Here is a 17,861-nt window from a genome sequence, read left to right as displayed (position 1 = left end):
TGGTGATGGAACGGACCAATCACAATCGTTTGGTGACGGTGCGAACCAATCACAGGTTCCCCCCCCCCCCCCCCGCCAGGATTTATTTGAAAACACATACTATATACTTTTTTTCGAAATCGAAATCTAGAATTCTTTGTGCATGACAAGACGCCATTTGACCGGTACGTACAAACAAAAGTTTTTAATGTCTGTGGTAAGTTATCTGTTCAATATCGGTATTCTTATAACTTATATTAATGTTTCGACATATATTTGATCTATTTTAACAAAAGAGCGGGCTAGACCATTTGCAACTTTAATGTTTCTGGCTTGCCGGTGTCATCCGCTTCCAGTTACTGTACAAACACGGTCTGTTATGCTGCTTTATTGCAATATTTTAATTGTTATAATGGAATTATAATTTCATTATCATAAACACACTGATTTGTAGCAAAAAATTTTTTACTGCACTTTGTTGTTATTCTTCTAAGTTAGCCTACCTATTATATTAATGAATCGAAAGTTTCACATTAAAAGAAAATGGCTTACTTCCGCATTGCAAAATAAGGTTGAGAGTTGGTAAATCATATTTATGACATAAGGAACCTATAGAAACATCCTTAGTCAGATCCTATCCTACATGGCAATTTCACAAAGTTACAACTTTTTCAATTCTTCCCACCAAACACGAACGATCCCAAACATCCCTGCAGGTAATTTTCTTTAGGTTATTATTATTATTTTATATATAACCTAACGAGGCGTTGTGTGAAAAGAATACTTTGGTTTGTTTGTATCTTTATTTATTTTTTTAATGTTTGTTATTTGGCACATATAAGAAATGTAGAATTGTGGTACAGTGTCAGTGATACAAGTTACAAAATCGTACATATTAAAGCATAAATAGGAAGTTTTGTGTTCTCGGATTATTTCTATTGATTAAATAATAGTTTAAAACAATAGGCCAACATGGTTTGTAGCAGGGGCGGTTCTAGGGTGAGTGGATATCAGAGAAATCCATGTATGTGTCAGGATACAAGGAATAAACTTTAAATAAAATGTTTTATATTTGTTTTTTTATTGTTTTTTTAACAAGGTAAATCTGTCTGGCTTATTAAAATTAAAAGCCACAATGTCACACAGAGTTAAACTGAAACATTAATCCACCCTCATCAACAAAAATGCAATAATGCATTCCAAAGTGTAAGAATGCCAAACATTACAAGATGCAATTTACAAACAAGCACAGGTCAAGTTCAACATCAGGTCAAGTTCAACATCAGGTCAAGGGTCAAGTTCAACATCAGGTCAAGGGTCAAGTTCAACATCAGGTCAAGGGTCAAGTTCAACATCAGGTCAAGGGTCAAGTTCAACATCAGGTCAAGTTCAACATCAGGTCAAGGGTCAAGTTCAACATCAGGTCAAGTTCAACATCAGGTCAATTGCAATGCAATAGCATTGCTGACTCATCTGAGACATGGTAAAAAAATAGCAAGCTCAGCTCTATTATTGTTTTAATAAATGGCCTTCACTTAACAACATGATTTTTGTGAGAATAGATAAAAAGAGGTGACTATAAAGAATCTCTATAATAACACAAAAAAAATCTTCACGCATTCTTCAAGCACAATACATTTTATAGGCTACCTTATTTTTACTTTATACATATACACTCACATACATAATACACACACAAACGCTTAAAGCCAAGTATAATTATAAACACATGGCTCTATACACTTATATTTTTGAAGGAGCACTTGAACATGCATTTTACACAGCACTTACAATTTGCATAAATTATCGTATGTATGAGACTAATGTATCAAATTTGGGAGACAGAAATATGAAATATTGAAAAAATTAGAATGGTACTTTGCCACTAGATGGCGGCAAGCCACTGCCTTCATGAGTGAGTCGGTTTATTCAATCGATTCATTTAAAACGGATGATTCATTTAGAAAAAAAGTAAGAAATGTTTTTTGAATGGCGGGGTCAGTGAATCGTTTACAAGCAAATTCATTCAGTAAACACCGTGATGCTTTGTTTGAAACCATTTTCGTTAGCGAAATATTTTCTTTACTTTTATTATCTTTTTAATTGAGTTGTTGCCCTGACACCAGGTCATGTTAACCAAACATATAACGCTCTAAAAATGCTCGTGTGTGTGAGTTCATGTGTCCTGCAACCATTAACTGTTAGACGATCAAAATGTAAATCAGACACAATTTAAAACCGAATAAGAAATATGACACTATGATTAAAAGTTACAGATACCAGCTGAAGCTGTTTTATCTTATTTTAGTGCTGGCTGGGGGTGTTTTACTTTCTTTTTTGGAAGAATTTTGAAATATCCATTTTACTAACTTACAGATCAACAAACCGCCTGGCTCCAAAATATCTAATTTCATTGGCTGGATGATCGTACAGACGCTGAACTTCTCATCGATGGTTGGCCAGTTCACATGTCAGTCAGAAGCACTAGCCTGAGTGGGCGGTTCTTGTCGGTTGTGAATGACGTATATTAAGGGACACTGTAGATGTGAGAGTCGAGAGATAGATCGACATTTAATTAATTAAATTCTAATAAAAATGCATGGTAATAAAAACATTTGAACAACAAACTGCCCACCCCTAGCACCGCCCCTGGTTTGTAGTATCCTGATTACTGACCTGATCACTTATACTACAGTATCAACAATTGAAGCGGATCAAAAACTTTAATGAACTTTTTGGATCCACTTCAAATGACTACTGTAAATGGGACGCAGAGTTTGAGGCGAGTAAAAATAACGACGTCCTTCATTTGTGTGTTACTGATTGCAAGTGGAGGTGAATAGAATATAATAGAGACACTTGTGTGAGTGTGATGCTTATATTTACATTGTTAGTTTAATGAATAATACAGGACATGTTTTAGAATGAGCTGCTGTAATGGGACACAGAACACACTTCTGCTGTTTGACCAGAAGATGGCAGTAAATGAAACCTGTTGGAAAGTAATAACCTCATAAATTTTAAATTGAAGGGATCGTTGCTTAAAGCGCAATTAAGCATTGCTTTAGTTTAGTTTCCATGTGTTTAGAGTGTAATTACTTAGTCTTTTTCTCTTTGTCCTGCTGAAGTGAATCCGTGAAGGAATATGGCGTCTGTTGAGGAGCTGCTCTTGAACTCACTGATGGATCTTCTACAAGATGACCTGAAGCTGTTTCAGTGGCACTTAACAAAGAATCATGAGTGTATTTCAAAGTCTGAAATGGAGAACGCAGATCGTTTAAAAACAGTGGACAAGATGGTGGCGTGTTTTGGACAAGAAGAAGCTGTGAAGATCACAGTGAACATCCTGAGGAAGGTCAACCAGAATTATCTGGCCGAACAGCTAGAGAACGAACACAAGAAAGGTAAACAAACACACTCACTCACTCACTCTCAAAAACACATTCACTCTATGCTGGATTTAATGTGTATTATTACTCTACAGTGTCTCATCCTGAGAGAAACAACAGCGATACACACACAACCGGGTGAGTCTGACTAATAGTTCAATGTTCTCTTCACAACAACAAAAATACATCCAAGTTAATATGATATTATCATCTTGATATTGCAATTTTACAGTACAAATTAGCCCACTTTCTGTAAACGTAGTTATTAAAAAAAAAAAAATCACCTTTAAAACACTGATGTATAATACATGTGAGGAATACTTCAGCTTATTGATAGAGAATATAGCTTTCATGTTGACAAGAAAACAGAAGCAGAAAAAAAAATACTGTCACACCTGCCAATGGTGAGTGTTTTTAAAGCTGCAGTCCGTAACTTTTTTGGGTTAAAAATGATCCAAAATAAAATTGAGCAAGTACATAATCAGCCAGTGTTCAAAACAATTGCTTGCCGTATCTCGATTCAAAACGGTATCACATCTGTACACATAAAGAAGAGTCTCGGCTATTAGACTCCGAGTGTGAGGATGTTGAGCTGGAGATTTATAGCCTTTTCTCACAGCACTTGTAAGTTTATTGTCAATTTGGAAGGTTTAAAACGACAATCACCAACTGGAGATTCACCCGCTGTAAAATGCAAAATACTTCGGAGTGACTACAGAAGAAAAGAGACTGCAACCGGCCCGTGCGGAAACAAGGATAATATCGGAAGGGCATTAAATGTAATCACGCAATGCGGATGTTGTTAATATTAACAATTTGAGTATAATTAGTATAATTATACAAAGTATAATTTGCACGGTTTGACGTGATATGATAAGCGATCGTTAGATTTAATCAGCTTGATTTACTGCAATGCTTGTTTCCCTTAGTTTGTCAGAACAAAAGTGGATGTTACTTGTTCAGACGACATTTTCTGGTGAAATTCTTATGTTGGTCATACTTCCCAAAAGTAGAAGCGGCGGCGACTGACAGCCGCACATTCGCCTCAAAACATCGGATTCATCCGCGCTGTGCCGTGCCGAGGCACAACCCACGTAAAGCTGATCACTCCCTGAATAACTGCAGTTGCAGATTTCGAACAGAGATGGCGACAGAGGAAAAACTACGGACTGCAGCTTTAAAACATTTACACGCCATGTATTTTTCCTGCCTGTCATGAAATGCTTAAATTTGCTTATTTTTCAGGTGTATCATATACTTGCTAGTTTCCTGTTTGTCTCACTTTTTCTTTCTGCTTCTATCTGTGCTACAGGTTCTCTGAGAAACATCTGGAGAAAGACGAGCCGTGTCTGAATAGTGATGCAGATAAAGCAAGATATTTTGATAAGCATTGGTCAGAAATCATTCAGGGGTTTACAAATGCCCAGATCATTGCAGATAAACTGTGTCAGCAGAAACTACTTCATGAGGAACAATATTCAGAAATCACACAGAGTTTAACCAGTCAGGAGAGCATGAGAAAGATCTGTAACATTATACGCAAACACAAAGATCCTGTGAAAGCTAAATTCATCTCAGTTCTTCAGGAAGAGAAGCTTTACCACTTTTGAACATTGGTCAGCTCAAGCTGCATGTGTTTAAAGTCCCTGTAAAGGCAATTCTTAAAAAAAAATTCTAAGCACATTATAAATGTTAGAAATGTATTGCTAAAACATATTACAAAGACTGTGAAGTTCTGAATTGTGGAGTTAGACCGTTAAACAGTTTTACACCATTGCTATTTTCCGGATTTTTTGGGCGGGTCTAAAACGGGGCTCAGTGAGGCACTGGAGCCCCTGAGCTCCTGGACACGCCCCTACTTGATGATGCACTGGAGCTCCTGGACACGCCCCTACTTGTTGACGCACTGGAGCCCCTGAGCTCCTGGACACGCCCCTACTTGATGATGCACTGGAGCCCCTGAGCTCCTGGACACGCCCCTACTTGATGACGCACTGGAGCCCCTGAGCTCCTGGACACGCCCCTACTTGATGACGCACTGGAGCGCCTGAGCTCCTGGACACGCCCCTACTTGATGACGCACTGGAGCCCCTGAGCTCCTGGACACGCCCCTACTTGATGACGCACTGGAGCGCCTGAGCTCCTGGACACGCCCCTACTTGATGATGCACTGGAGCCCCTGAGCTCCTGGACACGCCCCTACTTGATGACGCACTGGAGCCCCTGAGCTCCTGGACACGCCCCTACTTGATGACGCACTGGAGCCCCTGAGCTCCTGGACACGCCCCTACTTGATGACGCACTGGAGCCCCTGAGCTCCTGGACACGCCCCTACTTGATGACGCACTGGAGCGCCTGAGCTCCTGGACACGCCCCTACTTGATGACGCACTGGAGCGCCTGAGCTCCTGGACACGCCCCTACTTGATGACGCACTGGAGCCCCTGAGCTCCTGGACACGCCCCTACTTGATGACGCACTGGAGCGCCTGAGCTCCTGGACACGCCCCTACTTGATGATGCACTGGAGCCCCTGAGCTCCTGGACACGCCCCTACTTGATGACGCACTGGAGCCCCTGAGCTCCTGGACACGCCCCTACTTGATGACGCACTGGAGCCCCTGAGCTCCTGGACACGCCCCTACTTGATGACGCACTGGAGCCCCTGAGCTACTGGACACGCCCCTACTTGATGACGCACTGGAGCCCCTGAGCTCCTGGACACGCCCCTACTTGATGACGCACTGAGGCCAATGAGGCAGGCCCCTCCCCTAACAATATAAATAGAGCACATTCACATCAGTTTGGCGCTCAATCGTGAGCTGAGGATCACAGCTAACACCCGCCTCTGTAGTGATCATTTTACACGAGATAGTTTTAAAAACTTTCGTCGGAGACAACTGGGATTCAGTGATAATCCGCCATTACTGGTGAATGGACTATCTCCCGCCTCTTCCTTCATCCTCCCGCCGCGCCACCAACTGGTGCAATCGTCGGCAGTGCGTGCCCACTAAGCGGCAACCTCCCTGTCTCTCTCTTGAAACCAACACGGAAGTGAATTAAACTGGAATTCATCGCCTGGCCGCTTGAGGCTGGGAGCAAAAGTGAGTCAAATCTGTATCTCCCCCATGTTAAAATGCCCAACTTTACCACAGAAACAAATATGTTTACAGCCTGGTGTCTTAAGTTGTTTTGGTCTATACAGCTAATTTTGCCCTTCGTGACAACTGTGAGGGGGGCACATTTTTTTATAACTCATCCGTTTAAATTATATTAAGCCTTAAAATGCTGCATAATCAAGGGTGTGGCCACTTGAGTGACAGGTGGATTGCGCTGCTGTTAGCCGTTTGTCTGCTCTCTGTTAGCCGTCATGTCAGCTGATTCCAGCTGCTGAACTCGCCATCTCTGCCGTGTTTGTACTTTTTTCCGGATTATTTCATACAATTTAATACACGCCTTATACCTTCGCCCACGCCGTTGTCGAGTATCGAAAGACCAGTGCTGTTCTTCAGTTGTTTTCCTATGTGAACATGCACTCATGGATGTCTGACAATTTCGTTGGTTTTTGGAGTTAAGATTTAAAAACGTCTAAGATATAGAGGCCACACTCGTTCACATTCGTTGATCTTAGGGAACAGACTTAACTTTTTAGTGTTCAATAAAAAGTACCGTCAGATGAAATCCTGCAGGTGTCAGTGCTTTCTCTCCATCCCTTAAATTTCTAGTGCATTACTTGAACTTTAGGTAATATCTATCAGAATTTGAAATGGACTGAATAAAGCTCTCTACGAACTTGACGTGCGATGCCACGCTGACTGACATGTATGCGCATGAATCACTGTCACACACACGCTCAGAGCAAATATTGTAAGTTGCTGCATGATAATACATTCTATTATTATATCTAGCAGAATAATAATGCATCACAATACACATAGTCTCACGTTTAGTTATGTCACTCTTTTAACTATATATTACTCAACTCCACCCACGTCCCGCCTTTTTGCCCATTTTCATTTATCCGGGAGTGACGCGCTTCCAAGATGGCGACGGCCGACTCCGCCCACTTTAGGCTTCAAAAACGCTGTTCAGAAACCTACGGGTGACGTCACGGACACTACGTCCATATTTCTTTACAGTCTATGGTGCCCACCAATGAGTGTAAGTTGCCTTGTGTGGTGTGCTTATGTTATACAGTAATTATAGTAGGTAGTCCGCAGTAACTGACGGCAGCTTTACCGCGAGTGGGCGTGGTTTCAGCGCAGCCAGCGTTCGAGAGCAGAGACTACTGCTCATTTTTTCAAGATTTTGATAGCTTATTTTATGTACTTGCCGGCTTTTTTTATCATTCAAATTTGGCTGGGTGGCTAATAACACATTTTTCTGTTGTGTGACAAACTCAGAACACATACTTAATTTTGACTTTACAGGGACTTTAAAACTGCTGAACACAAACTGAAGACTTTTCTAGTGATGATTCAGGGAAAATATTGCTTTAACCAAATATACATGGCAGCTTTGACTATCTTCCAAAATATTAATTCATACTAACATTACAAAGAAATCAGATAAATGTGTATTTTTTTGTTTTTACTAACCAAATGACTTTGTAAAATTTCAATAAATTCCATAATTGAAAGCATTATGTCTGTTTGCTGATGTGTTAGAATGAAAATTCACGACTGTTTTCTAAAAATGACATGTATTCACCCATAGTGAAAATGACTACAGTTGATCTTAAAGATTGCAAAATATCTTATTTTTTGTTCCACAGAAGAAAGAAAGTCATACAGGTTTGAAATGACATGAGGGTGAGTAAATGATGACCATGTTCATTTAAGGTGAACTGTCCGCGTTACTTGATAATGTGATGATGTTACTAAACACATGTAAATAACATGTCAATAAACACTGACATCATCTCACACTGAACTCTCATTTGAATGGATTATTCATTACCGTTTATATTGGTTTTTGATAAACTGACATTCTCATGTATGTCAGGTAAAGCACAGAGCTGTATGATAAAATATTTATTTCGCAGTTCTTGACTTCTCTGATTCTAATTAATCACATCATCACTAAAATATATTCATAGTGCTATATTAGAGATTTGGTTAATTTTAAGGGGTTTTTATCTCCAGGTGCTTCCTACAGCCAATCAGAGGTGCCGGTCTAGGTCACGAGCGGAAGTTGTGTTTCACGCGCTTAAAGGATGAGTTCACCTCAAAATGAAAATTTCCTAATAATTTACTCTCCCCAATGCCATCCAAGATATCCATGTCTTTCTTTCCTCGGTGGAAGAGAAAATAAGTTTTTTGAGGAAAACATTTCTGGATTTTTCTTCGAATAATGGACTTCAATGACAACCAGCGTTTTGAAGTCCAAATCAATGCAGTTTCAAAGGTTTTTGAAGTGCTTCAACGGCTGTGCACGATCGCAGCTGTGGAGGGGCTTATCTTGCGGATATATATATATATATATATATATATATATATATATATATATATATATATACTTTTTAACTACAATTGTTCTGATTGAGCTGATCTGCAACGCGCCGGGAACTACGTCATCACGTTTAAAGGTCACGCTCGAAAAAAAAAAAAACTTGAAAAAAAAATATCTGGATCACTTCCCCTATAAATTTGAGATCAGTGTTCCCTCAACCTCCTAAACCTGTACCTTCAGTCTCTAGGCGTCGCTGTTTCAAAATGCTAAAATGCTAGTGTTGATCTTAGTGTGTTGTACCTGCTGATCCAGTGCATTCTGCTGTTTTTGGGGGAATTTAAGCCTATCTCTCTGTCGTTGCTCGCTGAGGTTGTAAGCCACATGAAACCTACCTACTGTGTTTTAGGGTGCTTCCACACCTGGATCGATTTGTTTTGTTCCGGAACAGATCTGAAACAGAATACTTTGTTCCGAATCAATTTAATATGTCACTCTGTTCACACCACACTGTTGTAAAGCGGTCCAAATCGCGCACCCTTCCAGGGCTTTCCTTACGTCACTACCTCATGCGTGCAGGTCGCGCATTCCATTGTGGGACATCGCCATGACAACAGTAGCCTAACACAAAATGAATCGCGGGTTGACTTGGTGCTACGAAGAGGTTAAATGCCTCATAGATATTTGGTCGGAAGAACACATCTCCCGGATGTTGGACACTACACACAAAAACACCGAAGTGTACAAGAAGATCAGCTATAAAATGAAAGAGAGGGGTTATGAACGGTCCGTCGAGCAGTGCGAAAGGCGAAAAAACTCCGACAGCAGTACATAAAGGTACGAGACCACCTTGCCAAAAGTTCGTGGGTCGGTTGTGTTCTCACTACAATCGAACCGCTCCAGGGTTCGTATGGAACCGAGCCGAGACCGCCTCGGTTGTTTTGTTCCGATTCAGAGTGTGATTGTTGTGTTCACATATGACCAAACAAACCGGGCCAAAAGGGAAACGCCCCTTTGTATCGGAACCACGTCTCCAATCGATCCAGGTGTGAAAGCACCCTTAGATATTGTTCCTGCCTCGATGTTCAAGGAGATTTTTAGCACTCTTGGGTCGAGTTTACTTATGTTTTTTAATTTTTGTCTCAGTTCTGGCTCTGTCCCGGATGCTTTTAAACATGCCGTGGTTAGACCCCCACTTAAAAAACCCAATCTTGATCCTAATGTGGTGTCTAATTTTAGACCAGTCTCACATCTGCCCTTTCTTTCGAAGGTGTTGGGAAAACTTGTTTTTGATCAGTTACAAGCCTTTCTACAACAGAACTCAGTGCTATAACGTGATCTAAAACGAGATTTAAATTTCTCAAACACTGAGTCGGCACTGCTAAGGGTTCACAATGAGATCCTACTGTATTAGTGCTTCTGGACCTAACAGCAGCTTTTGATACAGTGGACCATGCAGTCCTTCTCGCACGCCTTGAGCATTGTGTAGGCATTCAAGGCTCTGCACTTAAATGGTTTAGCTCCTATTTGACAAATAGGAGTTTCTCTGTCACAATGGGTGATTTCTCCTCATCGTCTGCTCCTCTACTGCGGTGTGCCCCAGGGTTCGATTCTCGGCCCCACCCTGTTCTCTTTATATATGTTGCCGTTAGGGGCTATAATAAACAAGCATAATCTGTCATTTCATTGTTATGCAGTTGATCTGCAAATGTATCTGCCTATGAAAACTAATGACAATATTGCATTAAATCGTCTGCAAAATGGCATTGATGATATTAAGTTGTGGCTTTCTCTGAACTTTCTTAATTTGAACGAAGATAAAACTGAATGCATTATCTTCAATACAAAATGCAGGTCAATCAGTCCAGCTTTAAGTCTGGGAGCTTTGACTTCGTGTGTCAGGCAAACTGTCAGAAATTTTGGCGTGACTTTTGATTGCGGCATGAAATTTGATAAACAGATTAGCAATGTGGATAAAACGAGCTTCTTCCAACTTCGTCTTTTGACTAAAGTTAAGCCTTTTCTTAACAGACATGATCTAGAAAAGGCTTTACATACCTTTATTAGTTCAAGGCTTGATTATTGCAATGCTCTTTATGTTGGTCTGAATCAAAAAATCTCTTTCACGTCTCTTCAGCTGCTCGCTTTTTAACAAGTACACCTAGAAGTGCACACATCACTCCAGTTCGATTTACTCTACACCGGCTTCCGGTGCGTTTTAGGATTGATTTTAAGATTTTATTGTTTGTCTTTAAAGCTGTGAATGGGCTAGCCCCTGAATACTTGTCTGAGCCTCTAACTCTGGATGGTCAAAATCGGTTGCTGCGTTCTTCTGATCAACAGAGGTCCCGAAGTCGAGGTACAAACAGTGGGGCGATAGGCCCTTCGCTGTTGCTGGCCCTAAACTCTGGAACAAGCTCCCCCCGACATTCGTACTATAACGGATGTTGTACTTTTTAAAACAAAACTTAAAACTTATTTGTTTAGAATGGCATTTTAACATGCAGTAGTGGTGCAATTATTTTTCTGATGATTTTTAGTAACCATATCTAGCTTACTGGGTCTTTTATGCTTCATGCTTTTGTTTTCTTTTTTCTCTGTTTTTATTTGAATGTTGTGCTGTTTATTTGTACCTGATGTGAAGCACTTTGGACACCTGGTGGATGCTATAAAGTGCTATATAAATAAAGATTGATTGATTGACTGGTTGGTTTAGGTTTTAAAAGATTTAAACACCCAGGATACGCACACGTAAGGACCATTTTAAACAATAATATCACACAAAGACATAAATATGTCATTCAACATAGAATACAATTTGAACTATCCTCCTTCGCACGGTCGAGTGGGGCGGTACTTCCGCCGGCGCCCGCGACATCAAGCGTGACCTTTCAACGTGATTCTGTAGTTCCCGGCGCGTTGCAGATCAATCCGAACAGTTGTAGTTAAAAAGTAAGTATATTTATATTTTTTTTAGAAAATGACCTATCGTTTCGCTAGATAAGCCCCTCCTCCTCAGCTGTGATCGTGCACAGCCGTTGAAGCACTTCAAAGATCTTTGAAACTGCATTAATTTGGACTTCAAAACGCTGGTTGTCATTGAAGTCCATTATTCGAAGAAAAATCCAGAAATGTTTTCCTCAAAAAACTTATTTTCTCTTCCACCGAGGAAAGAAAGACATGGATATCTTGGATGGCATTGGGGAGAGTAAATTATTAGGACATTTTCATTTTGAGGTGAACTAATCCTTTAAATTAACAGTCAATTAGACGCTTCTTTTCTAATTCACTCGTGCGTTTCTTCTGTGAGGTAGCAGTCAGCTTTGGGGTTTTGTTTGAATTTTGCTTTGAGTTAATAACATCAGGTTCTCTAGAGACTATAAGATGGTGAGTGGTGTTAATAAATCTGGTCACATTTGCTGGATTTGCGGTTTAATTCGTCTTTGATTACCAGTGAAGAGCAGGAACGCGAACGTTCGTGAGAGGTTGTTGTTGATTTAATTTGTGTTTGAGCATTTTTAATAAACTTTTATTTTATTGTATAAACGTAATTTATTTTTGCTCCAGTTTAAGACCACTGCTACTTTGGTTTAGGTTCACCAGAGTCAGATGCATTTGATGTCAATTTCTGCCTTTGCCATAACAATTTTGCACCTGTTTATGTGATTATGATTGTACTAATGATGTGTTTTTATTCGGATCAAATAGAAGAAACGCTTAATCTATAAAGATATTGCAAAGACCTTGTTTTTCTTATGTTCATTTACTGCTTTATATATATTTTTTTAATTATAACATATTCTTAACTAATGCTTGAATATGATTGTAATTTATGTTATGTAATATATTATTTCGTTTTTAAATGGACCTGCTTTTATTTATTTTTTTATGTGCGATCAGCTTTATTTCTGATTGTTAACATTTTTATGCCATTTAAATCTTTATTATTTAATTTTCGTCATTGACCAAAACATTTCACTCAACCAGTGTCTCACTGCTTTTCCTTTTTCAGTTGTCAGATCAATCAGAATGGAAAATGCTGTTTAGACTGCAAAAGGAAAAAGACAATTAAGGTTTATTAGGCAATTAGGCATAATAACACTATAAACAATCTTAAATAACAAATTAACAGTGAAATACTGGCAGCAGAGGTGACAGCAGTTTAAGATTAAATTTACAGTTATCTTATTGTAATATGTTTAACAGTATGTTACTGTTTTTCATTTGAAAAAGAATATTGCCTAATATAAATTTAAACTACAAACCCATAACCAATTATAACCATTAAAACGTGATTATTCATGTACCATTATTGCAAAGTGTTACCGGAAATGTTGTTCTGTAATAGCTTTTGTCCTAAATGCGGTACTATCTGTAACTGCCATGGTTACCAAACAGATTATTAGATTCTAAAGTTAAGATCTTCCTGTAATACGCCCAGAGGACTCTGTCCTTTCACAGTCTCTGACACACACAGACACACACACATTCAATGTGACATATGATTATGTATTCTAAAAATGCATATTATACATAAACATTTAACGATAGCAAGATGGAGTCTGTGACCAAAACTCTGAAGCCTGGTCCATTCATTTTAGGGTGGATGAGGGCGGAGCTTCAGGAGGGTGAGGGCGGAGCTTTAGAAGGGTGAGGGCGGAGCTTCAGGAGGATGAGGGCGGAGCTTCAGTAGGATGAACGCGGATCTTCTAGAGGATGAGGGCGGGGCTTCAGGAGGTCCAGTCCGCAGGAAGCAGATGGAGGACAAACTTGAACTTAAACAGGTGACAGTTGAGCAAAGATAACAAGCTAAAAGGATATTTAAACTGTAATGAACAGGATTTATTCTGCAGTCACTTCATTAGTGATTAATTTCCGTGTACCGGTTAAAATAAAAAAATAAAAAAATTAAATTGATTCCTTATGTCATCCCGCAGTGATGTCACAATGCATTTTTCTAACAACTCGGTGTCATGTTATATCAATGAAACATTCAAACAGAGTAATTTGTGTCAACGCATATTGAAACATTCAAGCCAACTGTGTGAATGCATATTGCTTATTGCTTTTCATTCACTTAAGTTAATAGTGTTTGTGGTCACAGTTTCAACCCCAGCTTAAAGACATTACAGACATTAATGCACAAACACGGATGTTTTACATGTCTAAAGTATATAGAAATAATAAACCAGTCTTATAAATTCATTAATTTAGCTTAACAACTACATGCACAATAAATTCACATTTATTTGTATAGTGCTTTACGCAATGCATATTGTTTCAAAGCAGCTTTACAGAAAATGCATGAGTCTACATTACAATTTAAAGTGTACAGTACATCACTACATGACATAACTGCTGCAATGGGATGCCAGTCATTTAAAAATAACATAATAAAGGCAATAAAGTATTTAAGCTAATGATAACTTTCCAAGTCTGTTCTTGTGCCATGTGCACAACTGTAACTGCATTGAACTGATTAATGCTTACTAAAATCTTTATCAGTGCTTTATTTTTAAGCAAACACATACATTTAATTGAATAGAATTGAGCAGTTTGCCTGAGAAAACTGAGATTTTCTTTAAAGCTTTACAATAACATCTCATTTATCTATATAAGAAACCACATTAGTTAACATGAAAAACTTTTGTCTTTGGCCTTGAATAGTAGTGATCAAACTGAGCGTGCTCTGCAGCCTTTCACAACCAGAAAACTAATTATTATTGTTTATCAGTGTGACTGTACAATAAGTGTGTTCACATGTTGTGTTCCGTAAAAGAAGAATATTAATAAAGCTCACCTGGAAACACTCGGTTCTGATGAGACCAAGTTTGATTTCACATCAATCTTTGTGGTGGCAAGAGTGAAAATATTTTTAATATTCATTATTTCCTTGTCTTTGTAGTCAAGGGAGAGAGAAATATGAAGTTATCCAGTGAGTTCAACCAAAATCACTGGAACGCACATTATGTGGAAGATTTCCAAAGCATTTGAGTGCAGCAGTAGAAGATAGTTTGTTTTAAAGTATGGTGCAGAATCTTTCCAAGAATCCCAGGTCCTGTGAGGGGTTTTGTGTATTTCTAGGCATCTGGATTATAGTATCACTAGTCTGTGTTTCAGAAGACTCACTGTCGCCTGAATCACTGGATGGTATAGTGATCCAAGTGGAATTAGGTCTGACTGTGTTTGTAGTTGGAGGTCTGTAATTGACGACAGGTTTTGGTAAGAGAGGCTGTTTGTATGGGTAATGACCTCTTTTCTTGTCCTCTTCTATCTCATGCTCACTGTCGTCTGAATCACTGGATGAAGGAGTGACCATGGTGAAATTTGGTCTGACTGTGTTTGTAGTTAGAGGTCTGTAATCGAAGACAGTTGTTGGTAAGAAAGGCTCTATATGTGTATTATAATCCATCTTCTCCAGAAACGTATCTAAACACATCCTCCTGATGATCATGAGAAGGCCTCTGGAGATCCGGTAAGTGGCGTTTGGATCGTAGTTTGAGCGGTCGTGGTGTTGAGTTGCATAAACTCTATGAAACTCCTCCTCATCGTAGAGACTGACAATGATGCGGTCTATGTTGCTGTTTTGCTGGTCAGTAGAGTTGTCTTTTGAGACGTATTCAGGAAGTTCTTCAGCTCCTGGTGAATTTAGATTTCCAACCACATAGTAAGGGAAATCTATGTCTGGGAGAAGTTTATCCCCATATTCGTCATATCTGTTCTCAAAATAGTGAAAACCGAAATCTCCATCGGCTGGGTCACATTCAGAGAGCATGACATTGTCATTGCCAAAAGAAACACAGTCTTTGGCAAACCAGTAGAGGAGACTGAGTCCGTGTCTGGGCCAGGGTCGTCCAAACCCTGAGTCTCTCAGCTGGGATAATTCATTTAATGTTTCCATCATGGTCCTGTACCTTAGGAGGAGAGAGGAATATATATATATATATATATATATATATATATATAGGTTTCTATTAAAATACAAGATCACATTTCTGAGAAGTATTCAATTGAATACAGTAATAACACGGAGGACACATTTCAATTAAGTAAGCAATGAGATACTTCATTTAGTGGGTATGTGTTCAATAAGCAAAATATTGAACACAGCCATGAAATATTGAGTGAGAATTATTTTAACTTATCTTTGAATTATTTTAACTTATTTCAGAGGGTGTTATTTATTAGTTAGAATTAACTTCTTTTTGTCACAATCCAGGCTGATCTCGAGTCTCAGGTGTGGTGAGCTGAGAGATCTACCACTGAGCCACAGAGGAGGAAGAAAAAAGGTACTTTGTAAGTCAAAGGTAATCCAACAAAAGTTCTTCTCAGAAAGAGGTATTACTAACAGTAGTGATAATGAAAACAGTCACAGGAGAGAAATAAAATAACTCCACGAGGGGAGAAAAACAAAATCAAGAACACCTTAGCTTGGATAGTTTGGAAGGACACAGCAGGAGACGCATAGCCAAGACTCAGAAACCGAGTGAGGAACAAGGGGAAAAACAGCTAAAATAAACTAGGGGGAACAAGGCACCTGGATAACGCTAACAAGGACACACGAGGTTAAGGCCGAGGGGAACACAGGTGACCTCTAGAGGCCTGGAGACACACAACAGGAGACAGGATGCGGACAATTTCAGAGGGTGTTATTTATTAGGGTATTCAAATATTTGAGTAAAAGTACTTTACTATTAAAGTATTATTTTACGTTTTTTTTTTAATCGAATACTTGTACTATCATTCCTACATTTACAAGGAAAAAATAAGACTTTGTAATTTTTACAATTTCATGTAGATTTAAAAGTACAAAGTCATATGTCATCATGACTTGCATCTTTCCATAATGATTGGAAATGAGTTTTTTTCTAATTCTCAATCATACGTACATAAAATACATTTAAATAAAAGAAAATAGATACATTTGACTTTCCTTTTTTTAAACAGCCAATGACTTGTAATGGAGTGTAAGTACAGATAAGGTGCATTTTCTAGTAGAATTGGGTTATAATTTCCCCGCCATCATCGTCATTCCAAACCTACATGACATTGTTCAGTGGATCACGTCATTATTTCCAAATATCCAGCCACTGTAAAATCACCTGCTGACAGGTTTCAGGTTTCAGGGTATTGGTTTTAGCCCCTGACGTTACTAGACAGTGTTAAGGGTACATGTTGCAACATGTAAAGGGCCCCTAATTTGTTCCCAAATATTGTATAAAGTTAAAACAAGACAAAAAGAAGAAAGAAAAAAAAAACCTGAAAAGCTTTACAACAGAAGCCACAAGAGAAGAAAAATAAACAAAGAGAAGTCTCCTTGTGTAAGTCTCAATTCTCAGCGTGTGATTGGTTGGTCACAAGACAGGCAGCGATTGGCTGGAGCAAATGGAAATGCAAATGGAGCAAAGGCTTAATGTCTCGTAATAATCTGAGTCTTACATAATCAGAACAATGATCACATGGATGACCAGTTTAACAGGTTTCTTAAATGAGAAAACTTGAAAAAATGATTTAAAAAGTTAATATAAGTGTTTACTTTTTACTTTTAAATACTTTAGTACAATTAAATGTGGACACTTTTTTACTTTCAAATATGTTTTTGGCTGTGAGTGAAATGTTTGCCATCTGTACTTTTACACTCCCAAATTTTTTGAAGATTCTTAAAAAGACCATTTAAATGTATAAAACAACTGGCCAAACAAAGTATACACTCCAACATTACAGTATTTATTTATAAATCAATATTAAGATGATTATTAATATCGTTCTGTTTCTTTAAAAACTTTTTCAGTATATCAGTCTAAATAATACGCTGCATTCATCCTAGTCCAGTTTTACAGTCTAACCATTTTGACCAGTCAAAAAGTTCTTCAGAGAGACATAGTCTAATAAATAATCTTGTTTAAAATACCATTAGTATTTCTTTCAAAAGTGAAACAGAAAATTAGATCATACCTCTTTACAAATGAATTAAACCCTCCTGTTGTAGAATAACAGATAAGCAGGAAGACTCGCTCACTATCTGAGTGTTACGCCCTCAGGCGACA

At 38.6% G+C, this 17,861-nt stretch overlaps 2 protein-coding genes across 3 annotated transcripts; one reads left to right on the top strand and one right to left on the bottom strand.

The window, feature by feature from the left end:
- The first annotated feature begins 77 nt into the window (after positions 1–77).
- LOC143752302 (apoptosis-associated speck-like protein containing a CARD) lies at positions 78–8,008 on the top strand. 2 transcript variants are annotated; one of them, XM_077245429.1, is made up of 4 exons: positions 78–164; positions 3,108–3,383; positions 3,464–3,506; positions 4,681–8,008. In XM_077245429.1, exons 2-4 carry the CDS (start codon positions 3,125–3,127, stop codon positions 4,976–4,978), a joined length of 600 nt encoding a protein of 199 aa, XP_077101544.1. In that variant the 5' UTR covers positions 78–164; positions 3,108–3,124; the 3' UTR covers positions 4,979–8,008. The 2 variants fall into 2 exon arrangements, with proteins under 2 accessions (XP_077101544.1, XP_077101545.1); XM_077245430.1 differs by having other exon boundaries at positions 119–164; positions 2,356–3,383.
- A 5,299-nt stretch (positions 8,009–13,307) lies between these two features.
- LOC143752299 (uncharacterized) lies at positions 13,308–17,861 on the bottom strand. The gene is made up of 2 exons (XM_077245426.1): positions 17,770–17,861; positions 13,308–15,728 (listed from the first exon to the last, which is right to left on the bottom strand). Exon 2 carries the CDS (start codon positions 15,716–15,718, stop codon positions 14,834–14,836), a length of 885 nt encoding a protein of 294 aa, XP_077101541.1. The 5' UTR covers positions 15,719–15,728; positions 17,770–17,861; the 3' UTR covers positions 13,308–14,833.

Source organism: Siphateles boraxobius, unplaced genomic scaffold (genome assembly GCF_051911475.1).
Source record: "Siphateles boraxobius isolate OS27281-9 unplaced genomic scaffold, OSU_SipBor_1 260, whole genome shotgun sequence".
NCBI classification, from domain to species: domain Eukaryota; kingdom Metazoa; phylum Chordata; class Actinopteri; order Cypriniformes; family Leuciscidae; genus Siphateles; species Siphateles boraxobius.
Note: the sequence above shows the minus strand (reverse complement) of the source record. Positions and strands in the feature narration are given on the sequence as shown.